At 53.5% G+C, this 22,272-nt stretch overlaps 1 protein-coding gene across 10 annotated transcripts in view; it reads right to left on the bottom strand.

Annotated features, from left to right (window-relative positions):
• Window positions 1-22,272, bottom strand: part of MEGF6 (multiple EGF like domains 6) — a 98,479-nt gene that overhangs the window by 71,506 nt on the left and 4,701 nt on the right. For 7 of the 10 annotated variants that reach the window (XM_075773520.1, XM_075773521.1, XM_075773525.1 and 4 more), the window contains 3 exons: window positions 21,508-21,642; window positions 17,438-17,547; window positions 9,309-9,413 (listed from right to left, as the gene is read on the bottom strand). In XM_075773520.1, the coding sequence (XP_075629635.1) occupies window positions 9,309-9,413; window positions 17,438-17,547; window positions 21,508-21,642 (350 nt within the window). The remainder of the gene's footprint in view (window positions 1-9,308; window positions 9,414-17,437; window positions 17,548-21,507; window positions 21,643-22,272) is intronic. The other 3 variants (XM_075773528.1, XM_075773530.1, XM_075773526.1) reach the window with 2 other exon arrangements.

The following is a 22,272-nucleotide window of genomic DNA, read 5'->3' as shown; positions in this document are numbered from 1 at the left end:
GACCACATTATTTGGGCCCTTTGATCTCTGACAATCAGATTAGGACCGTGAATCGGCATAACTGGCTTCCATCATCAACGATTCAAACCAGCTCCCGCCCGCAAGAGCCAAGAGCTGGTGTGGACCTCTGTAATGGTCCATCCAGTCTTTAAACAGGCCGCTTAAACCTCTCTCAAAAAAATATTTTAATCTGCAAACAGGGGCTGTTCTCCTGCTTTGCTGTCACCGTTCATTTGCGTTAGCTTAGCCCATCCGCAGCAGAGTCCCGCCTCAAATCCACGATGTCAGTGTTAAGTCTCTGCCCCCGGCAAGCCCTGTTCGAGAAGCGTGGACCGAAGGCATCCGAGAGAGGCAGATGCACCTAGCAGGGTGAAAAACATCACAAACTGCTTCCGCTGCAAACCCACTGACGGCCGCTGGCCGTGAGCAATTGGAGCTGGACCGGCCTGCCCCACGATCTGCGCGGCTGCACGCAAGGCCAACAACGACCACGGTGTCCTACAGGCCGCAGCACGCCAGGCTCTTCGGCTAACGTTGCAGAGGAAAAATGCAAAGTAAAACACAAACGCATGACTGCAGAGAGCAGCTAAAGGCCAGCAGCCCCGGCGTCTAGCCCGTGAGCGTGCGAGACGGCCCGCCGGGGAGAAGGGAGCCCATTTGGACTTCTTGGCACCCCCGTGCAGGGCCGCCTGCTGTTCTGGTGTCGAGCGGAGAATTTCCAGATTCAACTGTGGTTTTCCTTGCTTGGGGAGGCGGGAAGAAAGACAGTTAATATGCATTCTCGTATGGCAAACTAGAAACACCTGTTGGCCTTCAAACCAGTTTTTTGGCTGGCATATAGAGACCGAGGGTCTAACAGGTGTCCCTGTAGCCAACGGGAACCTCAGGGAGTTACAGAGGCCCCACGAACATTGAATTATGCAAAGAAACCCTGTCTGAACAGAAATACACAGCACATGTGTCCGTGTGTGCAAGACGAACCCCAAGAAACTGAAGTCCCATAAAATTAAGCATGTCTGGGAGCAAACCAACCATGCTGGGACTGGGAAATCTCAGCCCAGAATAGCAAGGGTTGCCTGGATCCTCCTTTCCGTCCAGAGCTGCTTCTGCTGCCGAACGCTTGCCGTGTGCCTGCTGCCAGCCGCTGGCACTCCTGCCCCGCGTCCGGGCAGCCGGGGACCGGCCACGGAGCCTGAAGACGACGACAGGGCTCCAGCCCCTGCACGGCACAGCTTGCTCCCCAACCACTGCCCTACGAACCCCAACCTGGTGCCAACGCCATCGCCGCCATAAGAGCACCGCACGCAGAGGGTGTCTGCCGGGCCGGCACAGCGGCAACTCGGAGAGCAGCAGGGTCCGGACTTGGCTTCCTACGGTGCGCGGGGCACAGGCTGTGCCCAAAGGGTTTGTGTGCTTATCTAGGGCTAGAAAGATAGAGACTCCCCAGGCAGGGAATAGTCACTCCACTGCAAATCATTTCCATGTTTCCAGTGAGGGGACCGCTAAAATGCGATACGTATTTTTAAATACTAGCTATAGGTGGTATTAATATACCATAAACCATGTATGAACTACGATAGCCTACTGTTCATATACATGCATACGCATATATACGCACTACAGCATCAATTTAAAACCCTAGCATAGCTGTAATCGATGAGCACAAGCTAAGCACACGGGAAACCTGAGGATAAAACGAGGCGCCAAGCCCCTCAGCTTGCTCTTTGAACCCGGTGCCAGTCTCAGGAGCATTCCCCTTTCCACAGATACCATTTCTCGTCTGAACTTTTGCAACGTAGCTAGCAGTAGAAAGTGACTGCAACGAACTCCTCCACTGGCTGGTGCCACCCTTGATTTCTTTGTGGGGGTTGTCAGTGGGAGATTTTCCTCCTCCTCCGCTATCAAACAGCTTCGTTTGGGTTAAGGCTGCACAGAACAGCAAGCTTCAGCCCAAGTGAAAAAAACTGCATTGCACAACGGGAATGCACAAGCACTTGAACTTAGATCGAGGATATATGGAAAGTGTCCTCCCTTTCCCACATAACTCTCATAAATTAAATCTCAGGAGTGGGAATCCTCTGAGCATCTTCCCAGAAAAAAAAAAGAGTATTTGTAATGACCGGAACCTCAACAGAAGTTTTTTTCTTGAACGGTTACACAAATTATACTGCAGCACTGAGACCATACAGCAAAGGAGAGGAAATGGACTGAAACACAACAAACGAAGCAAAAATTAAAGGAAAACCCATGGCTGAGGTGGAGATAAGGAGTTTCAGAGGCTGTTAAAAGATGTTATCGCCTGCTAGAGAACACCGCTTTAAAAAGATGCCTTGGGGAAGGCAGCACAGAATGAATAAAAACATGTTTTCTCCAACCTTTTCAAACCCAGAAATTGAAAGCGTAACATACTGATGATTTATTGCCCGTACTACGCATCTAAGCATAAATGAATTCTAAAAATGCCAGGAAGGTTTGCAGCAATGCTTATCTTTTCTACTTTGGCCTTCACTCCTCATTTCACTCACCAAACCTCCTATTTTAGCTGGAACCCATCCCCTTGAGCCTATGGCCAGCGTGGATCCTCGCACCGCCAATTTTCACAAGAACCCCAGGAGAAAGGGAAGATCACAGGTCCCCAGGGCTGAGCCACCCTGTGCCACGTCTCTTCCCTACAGCAGACCGGGCAAACGCAGAAGGTTGTTACGGGTCTCTCTCGTTTCAAGAAAGCAGCCAGCTGGGCGAGCAACTGCAGGCTTGGGCTGGCCCTTGGCTACCTGACCTGGGGGACGGTCTCGTCCTCTCCAGTAACAGTCCAAGGATTCAGCGTTAATTCAGTCTACGTGGTGTTTGTCTACCAAATTCTTCTTTTTACCAATTACACAATGGGATGCCAGTGGTGTTTTTAGGCTGGAGTATTTTTCATGGCTTGGAAAATATTCTCTTCTCCTATATAAATATCCCTCGACTCACCTCCGTGCTTACAGTCTGACTTTCAACAGATGGTTTACGAGAAGAAAATACTTAGGGTAGGCTACATAGCTCTCAGAAATGTAAAGCTCTTGGGATCCCCCAGCTCCACTTTGCAAGTCGCCGAGGTTTTGCAAACACAACCCCCTTTGTAATTGGTCATGGCTGGCTGCGAACGCCTGCGGAAATCCGTGAAGGGAGATCGGAGCGGGGCCGGACGTTTCGCCATGGTACCGGTGCTGTAGCAACCAAGGAGGCGATCGCGGGAGGTGCTGAGGAGTTCCGATCCTCCCCAAAGGGAAAACATGCGCGGCTTGGAAGACGGCATCAAGTACTTCACATGACTTGGCCCAAGGTACGAATCCCTCAAAACAAAGGGTGGATTTGGTCGTCTCCAGATGGCACGATAAGCAGTTTCCTTCCAAGCTTTTCTGACCCCTGACAGACCTTAACGTGAGGAGCAGTAAAGATCGATACGAAAATTTCAAACCAGTGCAATGTCGGCGATAGGATTCCTCTCTCATTTATTTGCCAAAATCCAAGCAGAGGGCTGCAACTCATCTAAAGGTCTGAGACATGCGTTTTCTGTCACCCAATACAATCGTTTCTATAAATGATAATGAAATCCTTAATTCTTGAGTTCAACCCAAGGAAAGCTTGAAAAGAACAAAGCAAGCCATATTTCGAATTCACTAAGGCCTTTAAAGATTTTATTCTCTTAAACTAGCAGCTCTTTTTCACCCACTACCACGGTCCTTTGAACAAATGTGTCAGTAAGATCTTTGCCCACGCCTATGCTCCATCACTCATCGATGAAGCTGGACGACTTTAAAAGCGATAGTGTACGTGCAAAAAGCTGTTTGCTGTACTTCAGTTAACCTTTAGAAACTCAAATCATATGAACTCTGAAGTTATTCACAGAGTAACTGCCCCGCGCTTATGTCCAGATTTGCAAGACCGAGGTCGCGCCGGGGAGCCCGTGATGAACAGCGCGCCGTGCATCTCGGCCAAGGACGCTGGACCCCAGGATGTCCTACAGCTGGAAGCGCGAGGAAACCTGTTCCACAGGTACAACCCCAGCTGTTCCCCAGCCTCAGCACATTTTCCCTTTTCTTCCAAACTCACTTCACAAAAGATTTTTTTATTTTTTTTAACTGAACAAACCCCTACATAGCCTTGGCTTGTTTCCTCTCCCTAACTTTTTCAAAGAGTTCAGCGCTACCTGTTTGCCAGCTATTAAATACCTAACAGTTGGCTGATGGACAAGCCGATAGCGCAGGACGGTGCAGAGCTCTGCACAAGCCGCCCTTGTTCCGCTGCCTTCCTGAGCCAAAAAGAGAGAAAACCCCGGCAGGCAGAGCTGCACGGCGGTGCTGCGGGCTGGCAGCAACCTCCTCTGGGCTGGGGCTCTCCCCCCTCCCCAGCAGAAGGCTCACCCTTTGAATCAGGAGGCTGTTTATAAATAAAAGTATTTGGACTTCTTGGCTGTTGGAGAAGTGCTCTGCTTAATTTAGCCCTGGTATTATTAACAGTGGATTCTCTCCAATAAACTGACAGCTGAAGAACAATTGCTGCTATTTAGTCCCACAAACGGACTTTAAATCGGCCTTGTGAACTGCAAAGCCATGAAACGTCGAACACAATATCTGTCTGCTGCGCTTCTGAAATCGGCACCGGGGTCCCCTTGGAGCGGGGAAGTCACCCGCGCCCAAACAAGCGTTATCGCACGTGCACACTCGCCGGTGGTGTGCTTCCATCTCGGAAAGAAGCACCTGGCCCCTGGATCCAAGAAGAGCCTACAAGGTGTTTTCCTTTGCTTCCAAAGACAAAACCTTTCCCGTTTTGCCTTCAGCACCTTCGCGGGCTTTGCGGTCCTGGGTTTCTCCGCAAAGCCCCTCCAGCCCCGCGGCTGCAGCAAGCCCCTCTCTCCCACCCCTCCGCCCCAGCAGCCCGTGCCCTGACACAGGCAAAGGCTTCCAACTGAACAGCCCGAAGAGATTAGCAGGAGAAATAGGGTCATTAGTCAATCAAACAACACCGAGGGCATGTCAAATGCTTGTGTAAATGAGGGCAGTGCTACAGAAGAAAGAGGCAATAATGGTCTCCTGAAGCCCGACAAAGCCATTTCAGCTGGCCTTGCAAAAGCAGACACTAATCACGGGCCCTGCTTGCTTACAGTTGACCTCTCCTTTGTGCAAAGCTAAAGAAGATTTGGTTTGGCCGATCCTTCAAAACGCGGCCGGGCTAATTAGGAAAGGTCCCGTCCCTACAGCACAGCAAAGTTCCCACACCAGAGCCCCCAAAGCCTGAGTGTTGCTGAAACGATCCACTCCGCCGTGAGGTTTTCAGTGAGCAAACGCTGGAGCCGAGCGGCTGATTTACAGTACGAGACGCAAACAACAACAGCCTTTATGCTCCCCGTCCCGCGGACGGACGGTCCCCGCCACGAACACGCAACCCCTCGGCGTGCAGAGGCGTCGGGCGCTGCCGGAGCCGTGCGGGGAGCCGCTCCGCTGCGTTCACGCGGCTACGCTGAGTTCACCAAAACCGGACCCCGAAGCGTCGGATGGTCCGAGGATCCCTGGGAAGGCAGGGCAGGCTTGGAGCAGAGCCCAGGTTTTCCGACACCCCCTCCCTCCCAGCAATGGGCCCTGCACAGAAAGGTCATTTACGCCCAAGCTCAAAGAAGGGAGCTCCTAAAGAGAGTCTCAGCCCGAACCAAACCTCAAACACTCCATTTACAACCCTTTCATCTACCAGACGTGGAAGAGAACGAAGGAGCTCGGGACAAGCCAGCGCTGCCCCAGTCAGAAACAGCCTCCGCAGGCGCTGTAACGTTGCTCGGCTCAACCTCCTCCTCTGGTTTGCTGCCCTAGCAAAGCCCCGCTTACCCCACGCTGGAGATGCCACGTTGCACGGGGAAAAAAAGAAGACAAATCTTTACGCTGACAGCACTTACCAGCATCAAAAAGCCACCGAGATGCAAGAGGCAACAGAAAAGGTGCTGAAACCCAGAGGGGTAAACAAGACGTACTGCAGACCTTCCTGAAAGAGCTCGTGCAGCCCTACCGAGAGGTCTGCCTTCAAAGCGAGATGATTTAACGCAGATGGAGAGTGCCCAAATATTATCGCTTTCAACAGCTCAGGAGAGCAGGAAGGACAGCATCTCACCCCTGGAAGCCAGACTGATTGGGCACCGCCTGTTTTCCTGCCAGGGCAAACACAGGATTGCGGCTGCTCTAGGCTGGCCAGTAAAAATATCCCATGCTGAAAGGTATGATAAGAGTCTGGCCAGGACAGAGAACGGCCTGCCTTTAAAACAAACGCGTCTGTATTTCTTTCCAGAGAAGAAAAAGTGATACCATTAAGATCAGGCCCAGAGATTTCTGACCAGAGCATCCTTTTCCCCAGACAAGGGCAAAGGCTTCTTGCACCAAGGACCCGTTAATCGGGGGGAGCGGGCTGTGACCCGCAGCAGCGTCAGAGCGTTCCCCTCCCGCCGTAGGCAGGCGACGCGGGCACACCCCCCCCGAGGGCACGCACGCTGCTGCCTCGAGCCGCGATCCTGCAGCGGGGTTTGCAGGATGGGAAAATAAAAGCGAATCTTCAGCCGTCCCCAGGCTGACCTTTTGAGACCCAAAGCAGCAACTTCAGGTCCCTCGTCCAAGGGGGGTAACGTCAGCGGAACTACAGATGTACTCTATTTTCTTCCTGTACTCTGTATTCTCTTCCTCTCCAACATAAGCCAGTCGTTCCCCTTTTAAAAAAGTATTTGGGGGTCTCAGAAACACGTGCTTTATTTTCAAAGCTGCAACCAATTATAATCGCGGGAACTGCTAAACATTGCCAAATGTGAAAATGTTTTTTACCTCTCAGGTTCTGTACAGGAAAACGCCTAACGTTTATTTTATTAATTTGTACGAGAGAAGCTATGGTAAAAAGAATTGCAGGGACAATTAAAGGACTGTTTATTTCCTGGCACCCCCGTAACACGTGCAAACGTGAACCTAAGCGGCAGTGTGTACATCTCCGAGAAGGAGCCACGCTCTGATCCTTCGGGGCTCAAAGGATGCGAGGGAAGCGGTATTTTTAGTGTGTTTAAACTGCCGCTGGGGAGTAAATATTTTGGACTCAGGTTACTATTGTGTCTGCAGCGTGACTATTTTAGAAACATAAAGCAAAAAAAGCAAAACAAACTGCAAATTGTTTTTATACTAAGCAGCATCCTCTTCATCCTACTTAAAAGGCAGAATTTAAACTGTTAGCATTAAACCAGCCACAGAGCTTCCAGCGACCAGCGGGTGAAAGCCGGATTGCTCCCTTTCCCGGGCATCGCCCTGTTTCCTGCACTGCTAGACCCGAGCGTGGCCGCACAGAGCTCAGCCCGGGGAAACCCGCACCCCCCCGCATCCCCGCGGGGCACCGCCGTCCCCCACAGCGGGCTGCCAGCTGCTTCTGCTTCTGCCACGCAGCGGGTCGTGCCGTGCCCCGACACCGGTCCCGTTTGCGCACAGGGGACAAAGCACCCCCTGTTTCTGTTTCCGAGCTGCCAGCTTGCTGGTAACGGGAGGCTCGGGCAGAGATGCGGACCCGCGGCCCCGACAGAACCGTCTCAGGCGTGCTCCAGGAGGGGTTTCGGCCTCGCGTCAGACGGGTCCGTGCCACCTCTCTGTTAACAATGCCCAGGCTCCACCAAAATCCCACCGGCCTGGCCGAGGGGCCACTGGTTGCCAAGCGGAGCCCGTGTTTCTGGAAGGAGCTCGGGTTGGGATGCCCCGCAGCAAGAGAGCAGCAGCCAGGCCCGTGGGCCGTACGCCTGGGCTCGGGGAGACTCGTTTTTCTTATTATTACCAAGGAAATGGCTTCGTCGCCTAATTGGGAAGTTGTGCCACCGCTGGAACGCGGGGCAGGGGACTCACAACCACCACGCACGAAGCCCTGCTGCGGCCGAGGCCAGGGAGAGCCTCCGACTGTAACACACGCAGCTCTGACCCAGGTAACAACAGGCAGCAAAGGCGGCGTGAGGAACGAACTGAGCCTGAAGTCCAGGGCATCACCGAGGGTTTGGCTGAGCTACAGTTTGTGTCTGACAGAGAGAATCCTCTTTCTTTAAGGGCATTTTCTAAATGGGACTTAAGGGCCTTTTAAGCACTTCTAAACTGACATCGTAACAACAATTAAAGTTCCTTAAAACAGACGCACCATAAAAACGCGCCAGAGCAGGCTGGCTCAGCCGCTGCAGCCCCGTCCGCCGCGGAGCTGGTGCTCGTGTCTCCTCGCAAGCCAGAGCGGCAAGAGCTGCTGCCTGCCCTCCTAAAACGCAGCGGTAAGACACGCGCCGTCCTTGAACTGATTAACCACGGCGTCACCTTCCTGCCCTCTGTTCCCGCTGCTCTGGGGTCGGAGGGTTTGGGGCGCTGCAGAACACGCTCCGCTCCAGCCCTTCTCGGTGGGAAGAGACCAGGTCCCGGTGCCAGCTCCCCTCCCTCCCCACGCCTGCCTCTGCTTCTGGAAGAGCACGGAACCACGCGTCTCTGAAGGGAGAGATACACGCTTACGGATGGTTAAAAAAAAAAAAAAAAGTCTTATTAGTTAACTTGCTGTTAAAAATCAGTATCAGTAAGATAATTTGAGTAATTGTTACTGCCCTTGCAGCCTTAGCAGCTGGAGGGAAGAGAGGACACCGATCCTCCCCAGGACAGCACGAGGCACCTTGTCGCTCACCGTACACACGGCAGCGAGAGCCCTTCCAGCCTTTCGCGGTGGTTTGCTATAGACCGTCACGTTACCAAAGCAGAACATCTCTCAATTAGCAAACTTAGGAAACTCGATAACCTTCAAGAGAGAGTTTGTATATTGCACGGAGGTGAATCAAATACAGCTCAGCAGCCCCAGAATAAAGCCTGGCCAAAGACATAACTGATCCGCCTAGTCAGAGCGTAACTGTTTTCCCTTCTGCTGTGGCAGCCCATCGCCACGCTTCCCCGGGCTGAGCTTCACTCCGCGGGCCATGACCCCAGGGTTTCTTTGTTTGACCCAACTTTAATCAGGTTCCTTCTCCGATTCCAGCAAATCCCTCCGCCGATGGCAGCCGGGAATAAAGGCTATTGTACGGTACGGAGCTGTGTTTCACAGCGAGTCATGATAAGCGTTTCCTTTCCAAACATCCAAGTTCCCCAAACGTTACAAACAGTGGCCAAGAAAAGCAGAGAGCAGATTATTGGAGTTTGGCAGATAAAACAATGGCTAGGATAAAAAAAAAAATATCGGGGCATCCCTCGCTCTTTATCCTCTCCACTTCCGACTCAAAGGCCAAGGAAGAATTTGAAACGACTGCTTACCATGCTGACAGCGAGGTCCTCGGAAACCAGAGGGGCAGTGGCAGAGCTGCGAAGATCCCTCTATGCAATTCCCACCGTTGAAACAAAGCCCGTAACTGCAGACGGCTGCAAGGAGGAGGGAGAGAAGAATTCCTGAGCTCACGAGCAGAAGTGTTCCTGCACTAAGAAACACCCGTTCACTGACACCCCTTCCCGCAGCCCTCTAGCAAACTCGAACAGTTCCAAAACCACCGTTGAGCCATTTTTGCAAGGCGACTCTTTTCTGGGTGGCAACGCGACACTCGAACCGTACACAAAGCCTCTCAGAGTTGGGGACAGGAACTAAAATACCTCAGGCAATGTCTAAGTGCTTCTCTTAAAGTGCGGCTAAGTGCGAATTCGCAGGAAAACATCAGCAGAGCCGCAGGGCCGTGGGTGAAATCACGCTGTTCCTGCCCACAAGTGGGTAACGCGCTCAGAAAACGCCTCACGCGGAATCACGCCGGACCTCGTGGCAGCGCAGACGACGTACAGATTTTGAAATCGGAGGCATCTTTCAGGAGCACACCGCTAGCGGCTGCTTCCCGCCTCTCCGCCGAGCTTTCCTGGAGAGCGGCTACCCAAACGTGGCGTCGCCTTTGGGACGGGCGGGAGGGTGAAATCGAGCTAAGCTGTAAGTAAGCCTGAGCAGCCACATTTCTCTGTCCTCACCAAGTGAAGTGTAAAATGTACACGGAGACAGAGAATGCTCAATTAGGCTTCTGAAATCCACCTTTTCAAATCGTCTAAATAAAACCACGAACAAGGATGTGTTTTTCCAGTGAAACACCTATTTCTCGTAACTTGTGAAGAGCAGCCAATATTTTATATCGCCCGCTAGAAGATGCTCATCTCAAAAGCAGAAATGTTGTTAACAAGTGGTGCTGTCACGTGTGCCGTGCTTTGTCAAAGTGTAAGGACGCAGAACAAGCGCCTATCTTCCTTTTTAAGGCCATTTAAAGATTCGGACAATGAAATCTGCTCTCTATTCACTGATCTGGACATAGCTGTGTTGCCGGCCAACTTCTCTTTTCTTTCTTTCCCCTGCACGTCATCTTTTCCTTTCCCGTTTCACTTCCATTGGACAAACCGTAACCAAATCCAAGCCCGCTGGGGGTGGGGAGGAAAACTGCCCCGAGAGCCCTGCTCAGCCGGGGCCGGACTGCGGACAGCCCTGGGCCAACAGCAGCAACGGGGACCGTTGGGCATTAAAGTTGGGCATCCCGGGAAGGAACGCGCTGCAACTGCCAACTGCGTCACGGCCACCTGCGTTAGGGGCCCTCCTGTCCCACCGGTCCAGCCGATGGCTCCAGAGAACGTCATTATTCCGAGTAGCCGCAGTTACAAAAGACAGACCTGGCAACCCCAAACCCGTTGGCTCAGAAACGCAGGTGTGCTAGAAAGAGCGCAGAACGCAGGCGAGCAAAGGCCGGTGGAGCCAAGCGCGCGATTCACCGCGGATCGGGTGCCGGCTGAAACAGGCTGCTGCCCCGCACGGGCGCCGGCCGAAGCGACTTGCCAACAGACCAAGCGAACCATCAACCTGCAAACACAGACCGCGTCCGGAGGAAAGCCTCCTCTGCTGAAGCAAAGATGAGATCTGGCTTTGGCTTTAGTGGAAGCAATAGGGGGGGAAAAAAAAAAAAGAGTGCAATGTTTTTCTCCTGCTAGGAGAGGGAGGGGTTATCCCAATCCCAAGGCACACCCGGGGGCAGCGGAGGTGCTGGTTAGTGTCAGTCGAGCACAAGCAGTTGTGACCCCACTCCAGAGCCACGGTCAGAACTGGCCCCAGCCATGAGCAACTCCTCGTGCTCAAGAAAAGCACCTTGCAGAACATCGGGACTGGCCTCTCCTCCAAACTTCAGCAGGCACGCTTTCTTTTAAACAATCGGGCTGTGTAAAAGTCAGGGTAAAGAACGTTTTCGAGGATTTAACTTTGGAAAGAAAAAGCCCAAGACGTTTCAGACCGACCGCAGAGTCCCACGTGCTCCTGGCCGCTCTCACAACGTGTCTGCAACTCCTCACGCTAAATTCACGTCACGCGGGAAAACAACACGCCAGCATCTCCTGCCTTAACGCTGCCTGGGCGCAGGAGTGCCGGCAGACTGACTGACCAAACGAATGAATGAATGAATGAATGAATGAAAACTCCTGGAAAAGCCATTTTTTCTTCTCTAACGCTGCAAGGCTGCCACGTCCTGACTGCCTTAAGGAAAAAGCTGGAGAATGAAGCACATCTCCAGCAGGTTCAGCCCGGGAACCGACCGTCAGCTGTGCTCGGCGAGGCCCCACGAGACAGCGGTGACGCTGCCCGGCGAGGAGGGCACGCGTGGTCCGGGGCGCCGGCCGGTGGGCAAGTCCCTGGCCAGAAAGCTCTGGACCCTGCCCCAGGCCGGGGACGAAACGGCACCTTTGCAGCTACCGACTGAAGGTACGAAGCCTGTGGTTAACTCAGAAAGCTCCGTGTGACACAGGACCACCAGAAAAGGACTGTATCAGCGCTCACCGGACTCAGGGCTCCACATGCACTCTGCCCGTAAGTTCTCCCTCCTACCTGCCAGCTGGGAGCCCCCCGGTTTCTCTTCCCATTCCGGCCAAAGCTGTAACTAATTACTAACAGAAAGAGCAGCTCTGTGATTACACATTTCATTTTGTGTCGTTATAACTGGGGGGGGGGAAAGGCATCCCGTGCAGGCTTCAAAAATGGCTCCAACACACTTGGCAGAAAATATTCTGTGCCGACTCCAAAACACCAACTGTGCGTTCAGAGGAAAAAGGAATCACAGATGGAAACAGCGCAAGGAAGCGTTCGCATTGTTGGGCACATTGACAGGACATTTTGCGCACACAAGAAGATACGTTTGCAACGCTACCAATGCATTTTCAAAGATAATTTGAAATGTTAAGACATACCCACACAATCGGAGGTGGGAAAGAGCAGGTACCACCTGCACAAAAGAAACCCAAAGCCTGTGGGTCTCAGCTTGTCACGCCTGAAAAAGCCCTTCCCTCCCGATGACAGCTCTGCTGGCAGGCGTGCAAATGGCAGTCGTGTTTTGGTGGTACTTGCTGCTGACCCGGCCGGCCGGAGCGATAACTTCAGCTCGTTCCAAGTCTTGTCCTCGCTGACATCCGAACTCCCCAAACTGCGCGCCTTACATGCGCTGGAGCCGAAATGCTTAAGCCTCAGCGTTGGCTCTTTTAAGGACCCGATGATTTTTCAAATCCCCCTTCCCCAGCCCCCAAAAAAAAGATGATTGAGTAATACAAAGGCAGCATTGAAGCCCAAATACTCATCTACCCACACTAATGAAACAGTGATGAAATGTTGTTTCAGAAAGCCAGTTATCTTCTCATCCAATGTTTTAGTCACTTTTCAGAGCCGCGTATCCTTGGGGACCATAGCGATCCCGTATCAATCCTGTGCCGGCCGGCTGGTGCAGAACGCTGGAGGCTGGGAAACTCTTTGCCCAGCACCCCGCTCAGCCGAGCCGTGCGTCGCCTGCCATCGTAACACTTCCCCGTGCGCATCCTCCCGGCCGGCCAGGCCGCAGGAGCTCCTGGCAGCGAGCGTTTCATTGCGATTCCCATCTCCGGGTACGCGACAAGATTTTCTTGGGGTGCAGCCTTAAGCTATTGCCAGCTCCAGTCCTGCGAGAAGGGCTGTCTTCTGCTTTCCCCCTTTCCTTCAGGCCTCAACCCTATTAGACAGAATTGACCGAGTGGGCAAATTGCCTAATAAGGTGGTTTGGTTTTCCCCGAATCCTTCACCTTATTCACCTAAAGTCCGGACTTTAGACAGGGTGCCAGTGGAGCTGAGCCTGGCTGCACGATGCCCTGTTTGCCCTCAGTTCAGCTAAGACCCAAAGCACGACAATGGAAAATATTAGAAGCAATCGCAGCGACACGAATCGGGGATTAGACGATACGGGTGTTATTCTTGGCTGCGCCCCAGATTTCCTGAATGACCCGGACAATTCCCTGCTCTGTGCTTCGGGCTGGCACATAGCGAGTGGAAACCGGAATAACCTACTTCCCAGCCCAGAGGGGCCTGCGGGTCTCCCTCCCCTGCGCTTGCCAAGCCTTCTGCAAGCTACCTCCTAATTCAGAGCGACGTAACTTAATGCAATGGAAATTTGGGAAAAGGGTACTGGCGCTGTTCTGGGGAACGGGAAAGAAAGGATAAATTACAGAAAGCATCGTCATCTTCTGTTTGAAAGGCTGGACGATAGCTCTTGCAAGGATTTAGCAAGGCAGGATTCTTGGGAAGTCAGAGACAAGAGACTGATTTAAAAGGAAGAGCGATGGAGAACAGCGTTTCTCCTCCAACGTACGGGCTCACCGCAGTGCAACACGGTGTCCCCTGCGGGGACAAGGACGGTCTCCCAGGGGAGCGTACGTTAGAAGTTTAACCAGTGCTAGGCTTGATCCTGGGCGAAAGGTTCAGAAGTTCAGTCAAAGCCCTTCAGCTGACAAAACAATGAGCCTCCGGGAGCCAAGAGGGGATGTACAAAGTCAGCCTAACACAGAAATTAAATCGTTAACTGAACACATTTCCTGCCGAGCCTCCCGACCTGTATCACAAATAACGGAGCTGCCCCTGCGTGCCCCAGCTCCCGGGGCCGTGCAGCGAGCCGGGCTCGGCCGTGCCTGCGGAGCGAACGCGGCTACTGCGGCGAGCCCTGCCGAGCGCTCCTCCCCGGCTCGACGGATGACATGCTAAAGCTAAGCAGAGTTGGCAGTAAGACCCACGGTTCGGCGCGGGGTAACTCACCCTGGAGCCTTTTAATAGGCCATTTGTGACTAATAAAAGTTTCTCTTTTAATGAGGCGATTAAAATTCAACTGCTTTCTACTCGGCCTTTGGGGATGCTCGGAGGGATTTTCATCGTGTCTCCGACTCCGATACTTCCTCCCACCTCCTCATCAAATGAACGTTAATTCTCCCTCTTCACCTAGGGCCAGGCTCAACCTCTACCAGAGCTAAAAATCAGAGCAAAGCACGATCCGAACGAGGGCTGGATAAAAACTCAAGTTACAGACGAGTAGGGCCAGTGACGGCAGCTTTAGACCAGCAGCTCCAGAGCTCCGCGGAGGTGCCCGGACAGCAAATCGCACTGCGGTGCAGGGTGCCGGGCAGCTGGCCCGGCCAGGCTCTGCTCGCCGAGGCTGTTCCATCTCCTGGAGCCAGCTCGTTAGGAATGGACTGGGGTATTTCCATCCCAGCGCGCAGCAGAGCCGGGCTCTGTCCCCAGCCGCAGCCGGGTCCCAGCCTGAGCAGAGAGCCCGTCTCTTCTGCAGGAGCGCGCCGTCAGGGCAGAGCTGGCACCTCCTGCACAGCTCACAGGCGACATTGCAACCGTGACAAGGTCACTGGCGCTGAATCTCCTAGTAATGGTCTCCTCTTCAGCCTCTTCCGTACTCACTGCTCTCCTCGGTGCCTTCCTGCCTCATTCCGTCGTTTCTGAAGGCGGCAGGGGCTGGCCCGAGAACGCAGATACGACGTCTGCAGCTGAACCCCTGCTCCACGCAGCCCAAGAGCTACAGACTTGGTGGGACTCGGCTTTTCAACATCTCGAGCTGAAAGTGGAGATCACGGGGATCACCAGACATGCAGGCCCCTCATCCTAATCAGCAAGGGCTTTAACTCTGTTATTGAGCCCATGTGGAATTTAAGTAGCATCTCAGAGGCCACTTGAAGCCGAGAAGCTAAGTCTGAAAGTCAATCCACCCGTAATCAGACAGGGAAAGAACCCGGTGCCACGCTAAAAATGCAAAGGGTGACTTCTGACCTTTTTCCTTCCCGAATGGGACTGAGCGGGTGAATGCTCCAAGACAGAGGGTGGATGTGTGACAAGCAAATAACCACCAACGGCTCGCTGTCACATCAGCAGCAGGTTTGAAAGTACTAGGGAGAGTCAAAGCATTCTGTCTCCAAAAAAGCCGGGCCTCCCTCTCTTTTTCCTTCCCGAGCGCCTCTGCGGTGAGCAGCCCAGTGAAGACCACTGCCCACCCGCTCCAGAGCTGGCCCCGACGACCAGGATGGGGAGATAAGAGCGTGCCCTGAGCGGCTTGCTTTCCTTTTCTCTGCTTCCTTCCTGGATGGAATTACTCACTTCCTCGGCAGGAAAAATCATTACAGAACGCGCTCTTCCGAGTTCATCCGCGGTTATTATCCGCTCGCTGGCAGTGGGTTATTAGGCACCCAGGGAGTTTCCTCTGGCACAGCAGGGTTGCTCTCCGGTGTTGCAGGCTTTGGAATAAGAAGATAAAAAGATTGCTTGCTAGACACACCTTTTTTTTTCCTTTTTTTTTTTTTTTAAACCTTTCCTTGAGGCACCAAAGGGCACAGAAGGTATACGCAGCCTCTTCGCCGAACAAAAGATGGCCAGCTGTGGGAGACATTTTCCTCTATTGTAGGTCAATCGCAATCAAAATCCCCTTCACAATGGAGCTGGACACGGCTAGCTTTCATTCCCTCCACGGCCAGGCAGCTCAGATCCCAAGTGCTTTGTTGGTTCACCTGCCTGTGACTTAAAAGGCAAGCGGTTTCTCTTCGGCGAGGGCAGGAGTGAACCTCCAAAGTCCAGTTCAGAAAAGACCAGAGCTCCGTTATGCAACTAGGCAGAGAATTAATCAGGTATCACAGGGAGCGCGTGTGATTCGGCCTTCATGGTGACATTTATTTCTACACATACGCTCAGATAAACCTTCGTTTGATTCAAGCAAAGATCTTGCTTTGCTCTCAACGTCTCAAAAGCAAAGTTTAAAGTTAAATATTTCCCCAGCTGGACGCGGCCGCAGCGTTTAGGGGAAGGAGTCGGGAGCTACGCAGCATCTGCCTCCCACGTCAAGCGGTGCAGCCTGGAGGGGGAGGCGGAATATGGGCCCCACGAGGATAACGCTGCCTCCGTCTTCCGCAATAATGGCATAAAATCATCTTCTATACTAGTATTTGCACATCCCTAGCCTGAGTCACGTGCAAATCTGAATAGATATTGCAGCTTCCCCGCACAGCCGGGGAGTAGACACTTCCGTGCCTGTTTCGCAGAGGATTACACCAGAGCAAACACAAAAGCGGAGGAAAGCAGACCACAGAATCCCAAAGTCTCGCGTTCTGGGTCTCCGCTTCAAACCTTATGAGTGCCATCACTTCACCCGTGCTGCGGTTCGCTTTCTCCTCTGAGGTTGACGCTGCGACATCCCTTGCTGGAGTCCACCAGCCCCGAACAAGAACGCTCACCCTTCGGCTAACGGGGGGAGCAGACGAAGGGGAGGGCTGCAGAGATCTCTAACCTCTGGCAGGGGTATCTCAGGCTCAGCGAGGCTTAAATCCAGCAGATCTAGTACCTGGCACACACACCTTTCCAAAGCAGTCGAGGAGTCGCGTCCCTTTACAAGCACGTTGATGAATGAATCCCGCTCTCAGCCGCAGCTCGGGGCGAGGAGCGGGGAACGGCCAGGAACATGCTCCACTGAGTGACCGCACGCTGCCAGCCAAAATAATTCAGTGCCCGACAAATTTCAGTGCCCGGCAAAAGCCCGTGCCTTCCGGGGCACGGCACCGGGGCCCGGTTTCTCAGCCTGTGCGCAATCCGTCAAAGGTTGCCTCTTCCAAGGAAGCGGCTCTCCGGACTGACCAGCTAGCCGGCAAATTAGCCATCACCAGCACGTTCAATCACACAGACAGCAATTACTGGCTTTTGTAATGAAAAGTCCGCTCAGGGCTTGGATTACAGCTTTCCAGAGCTTCTGCCAATGGCACCATTCGAAACACTAGTTTGGGCTCGATTTTCAATGTTTAGTAGCACTTGGCAACGGGGTAAATGAACGTGCCTCTGCAAAGCCTTCCATGCTGCGACGAGGAAACTCTCCAAAACCGGAAAGCAGCACACAGCGCTTCCTGGGAAGCCAGAGATAAATCCTTCTGACACGCACTTAAAATAAATAAAAATAAAAACCCAGAAGCAAACAACAACGCCCCCCAGTTCCTTTTGAAGACATTTTTATAGCGTTTACTGCAGGCACAGGACTCGAAATGAGCACCCTCAGCCAAAAGCCAACACTGACAGTAGCAAATGAAGAATCTCATTCCGACAGCGTGACACTTACGGTAGAGGCAGCCGGCATCCCCTCCGAGCTGGGACCATCCCGGGCAGCACCTGTACACGGTCTGGTACTTCGCCTTGTACACCGCTCTGTAGCCCGTGTAATACGCGGTTCTGAAAGGCAAGAAACAAGGAGCCACCCGGAGAGCGTTAATTCCTGCAGAACGAGGCGACTGGAGCGAACAGAAGTCGCAACCCTAACTGTGGGTGTAAATACAATGAGGAATTTGGTTTCAAACGTGCTGACATTTTTTTCCACCTGGCCTAGCAACGATCGCTGATGCAAAGAAAATACTTCTGAATTTACTTTAATCGGGACCACGAGAGACTGGAGCGTCCAGGTCCTCATCACGCCCCGGCTCTTTTCTCCTTTCCCAAAGCATTTCACAGCTGCGCTCGGGTACGAGCTGAAGGTCCCTGTAACGACTCCCGCTCCAGGGTGGGAGCTGGGGCAGTAAAGCAGGGATTGATCTGAAGCAGAAATAAATAAAAGCGACGCTTCTTTCCTGGAAATTTGATGTTGTGTACATGCGAAAATTGAAACGCAGATAAAACTTTTGAAGGCGATTTTTTAAAAGCTCCTTTGGCAGAACTTGAAACTACTCCACCAGCAAATCAGACAAACAACAAATATTTGGCACAGCACATGTGTTGTACGTGGCCACTGAAAATATTTATCCTAACTCAGTCTAGTTGTTTGATTCCGTTTGAATGTTTCCACCAAACCCCCTAAACAACGGTGAACCATGAATTCCCGCGAAGGAAACCTTGGGCCGCTCTCCCGTGCCAACCCGCTGATGGAAGCGCAGCTGAGAAAAATAAAAGCAGAGACCAGTTTTTCTGTACGAGCTGTTAACAAATTACGAAGGAAATCCTCGTGTTCCAGAGGCAGCTGAGAAAGCAATTTGCAGTCACTCAGGCAGCAGAAGCGCCGGCAATCGGGCGCAGATCCGCCGGGATGCCCTCGGGATCGGAGCTACCTGCCAGCCCGGCCCAGGCTCCAACGCGCCGCAAGAAGCCCCGGAGGACACGGCGGAGGTGGGGTGCTGCGAACGCAACAACCGCTGGGTGCACGGGCCGGGAAACACCGTCCTCCTCATCCAGAGGGAGAAGGACTGCCTGGCCGCACGCAGCCTCCGCCGTCTGCCACGCGTAAGCTCAGAAACGAGGAGGAAAAGGCATCCCAAGAAATAGCGATGTAGGAGAGCTCAGGACTAATCCCGGGCCCCTTTCTGCCCCCAACAGCACCCTGAACCGCCTCGTCTCCACGAGCCTTGGTGGGCTCTGTCGGACTCCTCACATCCCGAAGTCAGCCCAGGCAGGTTCTCAAGGAGATGCAAATATTTTGACGGCCTCAGTTGCCTGTGGCTATCTGGATGCTGCAGACTGGAAAGAACTGCACAGAGATACTTTATCTTCAATGTTTCTGTTTTCTTTTGTGTTTTAAGGAGTCCCTGGCACAGAAAATGTTGAATGAGCCAGAACTAATGGAACCCAGGCTTAAAAATCCTGCTGTGTCCTGCTGCTGGAAAATCCACTTCCAGCCCCTCCGGGACAGTGCCGTCATTCCTTCAAGTTTCATTACTGAGGGCTGAGCAAAGCTACCCTCTGGTGTTACCTAATGCGGGAAAGTTACACAGCCAGCCGCAAAACCCTCACGTTAGCAGGAGCAACGAGAAGCGCAGCCCCGAGGATGAAGAGCAGACATCGGCTCCGAGCGGGCAGGGCCCGCGTCCTGGGGGTGCGGAGCAAGGGTTGTCCTGATCTTTCAGGAAATGTTGCGATCTGGTACTCTAGGTCTTATAAAATCAAATGCTACTGGCTTTGGGATGCCCACATTTTTTGTCTGCCCCTGCAGACCGCTGCTCCTCGCCAGGCAGGGGGGCAAGGCAGAGCACCGCGCGGTGCAGCGGGGAGAGGAAGAGCAGCTGCTGGATTTTCCTATCGACTCAAAGGCACCGAGGCCAATTTCAGGCCAGCCCCGTGTGTGTCAGATCCTGAGGCCGTTCATATGCTTCCCCAGCCCCGCGCTGCCCGAGCCGGGTCCAACTGGAGCAGCTCCAGCGGGTGAGACAGAGGCTGCGCAGCATCCCTGCGAACGCCGAAACCGCGCGCTCCGCTGCCCTCGATTGCTCGGCACAAGGGAGCTTGGCAGGAGATCTGCCGGCTGTTGGAATAAGCTTGCTGCGATGGGAACTCCCAAAAGAAGTTTAGAGCGAGGGGATGAGGGACAAAACCGTGCCTGAGAAAAGTTTTGCCGATAGTCCTTTTACTGCGCTTGCTTTTCAAATTCCCGGGGGCAAATCCCTCCCAGCACCTCTAGGCTTCACCTCTGTATTTTCTTCAGGAACAGAGCGGTAGCACTAAGCTGTTCTGATATTTGTAATGAAGCATGACAGAAAGGTTTTTCAGTTCAGTTCCTTGATTTACAGTGTCAGAAACATCCACTGGAGAACTGAAGGGCCAGCTGGGTCTGAAGAGTTCCCAGCCTTTGAAGTAGAAGCAGACAGGGCACCTATCATTTCAAAGTCCTCTCTTAGAACACGGTCAAAAGACGGACTCTGTTTGCTCCTGTATCACCACTACACAGATATCATCACCGCGATAATTACTGGCAATTACAGCTTAGGAGAAATTCCTAAAGCCAAGACTTAAAAGCTGTCTCTAGTCCCAGATGCTGCTTTGAAACTGGTACTATCATTATTGTAACCGCCTAACGAGGCCGGAAAAGCAGGCGGAGCACAGAAGAATCACAGAATCCTGGAATGGTTTGGGTTGGAAGGGACCGTAAGGATCCTCTAGTTCCAACCCCCCATTGCAGCGTGGCTGCCGCGCCGGTAAGAAAAGTGCATTGTTTGCACCAGTGCCCGCGTTCACAGCCCCCCCTCGACAACTGCTCCTTGCTTGGCTTCCCAGCTCCCAGTACCGGCCAGTGGGAGACTCGAGGGATGCTACGATTAGCTGAACGGCCGCATCACTTTTCCGCTCAGTACATTGGAACTCTTTCCTTGCCGGTGCAAGCCTAACTCAGCTGAGCCGTTCACTCTTCTGCCGTGGGCCGGAGCACGGTCCTGCTGACGGTGCAAAAGGAAGCCGGGGACCCCGCAGCAAAGCCTGCTGAGCACCACCACGGAGCAGCACCTGCACGATGGCAGGATAAACCTCACCTGGACCCAGCTACTGCCTCCAGCTCTGTAAAACGGCAGCGGCATTGAGATGCCCCTGCTTTGAAGCCGAGACTTCTAAAGAAACAGGAATAATGCACGTGATGCGATCGAGTCATTTCATTAACACGGCGTGATCGTAGGAAACAGATGTAATACATTGTCAGAGGAGTGGAAACAGCGAACCACAACAACAAAGCATCTTTCGCACAAAAGCGATGTATCTTCTCTTCGGGAATTCCTGAAGAGCTTAAAAACTCTCAGCGTCACAAAGATGGCAGGTAGGGCCAGAGCCCCCTCCAGCTAGACGCACTTAGGGTTCACAAATCTCTCTTAGTCTCCTGGGTTTGGCCAAGAAAAGTATCTAACAAGATAGCTCTACTCTTCTCAGCGAATTTGTGGGTTCAGAGCCACACCTCTGTCTGCACGAGGCTCTCCGGCTACATCGGCCCCTAAACCAACCGCTTTGTTACCCCACAGCCAGACCCGCTGCAGGCCACGTACCAAGTGCCGGGAGAGCTGCAGGGGACGGGGGAGAGCTGCAGGGGACAGGGGAGAGCTGCAGGGGACAGGGGAGAGCTGCAGGGGACGGGGGAGAGCTGCAGGGGACGGGGGAGAGCTGCAGGGGACGGGGGAGAGCTGCAGGGGACGGGGGAGAGCTGCAGGGGACAGGGGAGAGCTGCAGGGGACGGGGGAGAGCTGCAGGGGACAGGGGAGAGCCCTGGCCACGCCGTCTGCTCGCTAAGACCAGTTGTTGAGGCTGTTCCCAGGGTCAGAGCAGCCGCTGCCAGCGCGATGGGCTCTCCCCTTGGCAGATGCAAAGCGAGTGACAAGCCCGCTCCCCCGCTGGCGAAAGGAATCAATTCTCAGCACGCGAGGAGCAAACCAGGCTCGAAGGAAGAACACGTACCTCCGCTCGTAGCCCGTGCACCACCGCCGTCCTCCACAGTCCTGCTTCCACACTTGGACGGTGCGGGTAAAGGCCTGGACGCACGGCTGCCGGTGCCCCACGATCGCCAGCTCCTGCTCCGCGCAGACGTTTGGCCTGGCACAGAGAAACAGAGGTGTGCGGGGGTCTGAGAGGAGAGCGCAGTGCTTCCACCGCTTAAACACCCGCCAGCTACGGGCAACTTCATTTCCTTGCTGAAAGAGCAGGAAGATCTTATGCAATGTACAGTATTTGCCTCCTCAGTTAATTAAATCAGTGCAGGGAAAAGAAATCTGCCAGGTCGGCTGGCCAGCCAGAAGCAGCTGTCAAGAGCAGCCTATCCACCTCCCCCAAAACTCCTGGACTGAACGCTCCACGTTAACTGCCTGGCACCGGCACCAACAAAACATACGGTACAATAACGTCACCTGCGTTTCTCAGAAGTGCATCGTCAGATCCGCGTGAATCAGTTAAACATTGGAGAGCCACACGGTGAACATCGCAATCCCGTATTTACGGATGGAAAATCGCCCCACGCGTCGGGTAATCCCGCGCTGCGCGTCGGTGGCAGGCACGGGAAGTCTGCTCCGTCCCGAACTCCCTCCTCGAGCCTCCGGACCTGCAGCCCGCGCTGAGGCTCAGACCCAGGGACAGGACTTCCAACCGATATGGCTCTAGAGCATCGCAGCCCAGCAAACTGCAGCGCCATCGGGAAGCTGCTGACATTTCGTACCTCTGGCTCCCGGG

The sequence above is a fragment of the Balearica regulorum genome, chromosome 21, assembly GCF_011004875.1.
Source record: "Balearica regulorum gibbericeps isolate bBalReg1 chromosome 21, bBalReg1.pri, whole genome shotgun sequence".
Taxonomy (NCBI): domain Eukaryota; kingdom Metazoa; phylum Chordata; class Aves; order Gruiformes; family Gruidae; genus Balearica; species Balearica regulorum.
Note: the sequence above shows the minus strand (reverse complement) of the source record. Positions and strands in the feature narration are given on the sequence as shown.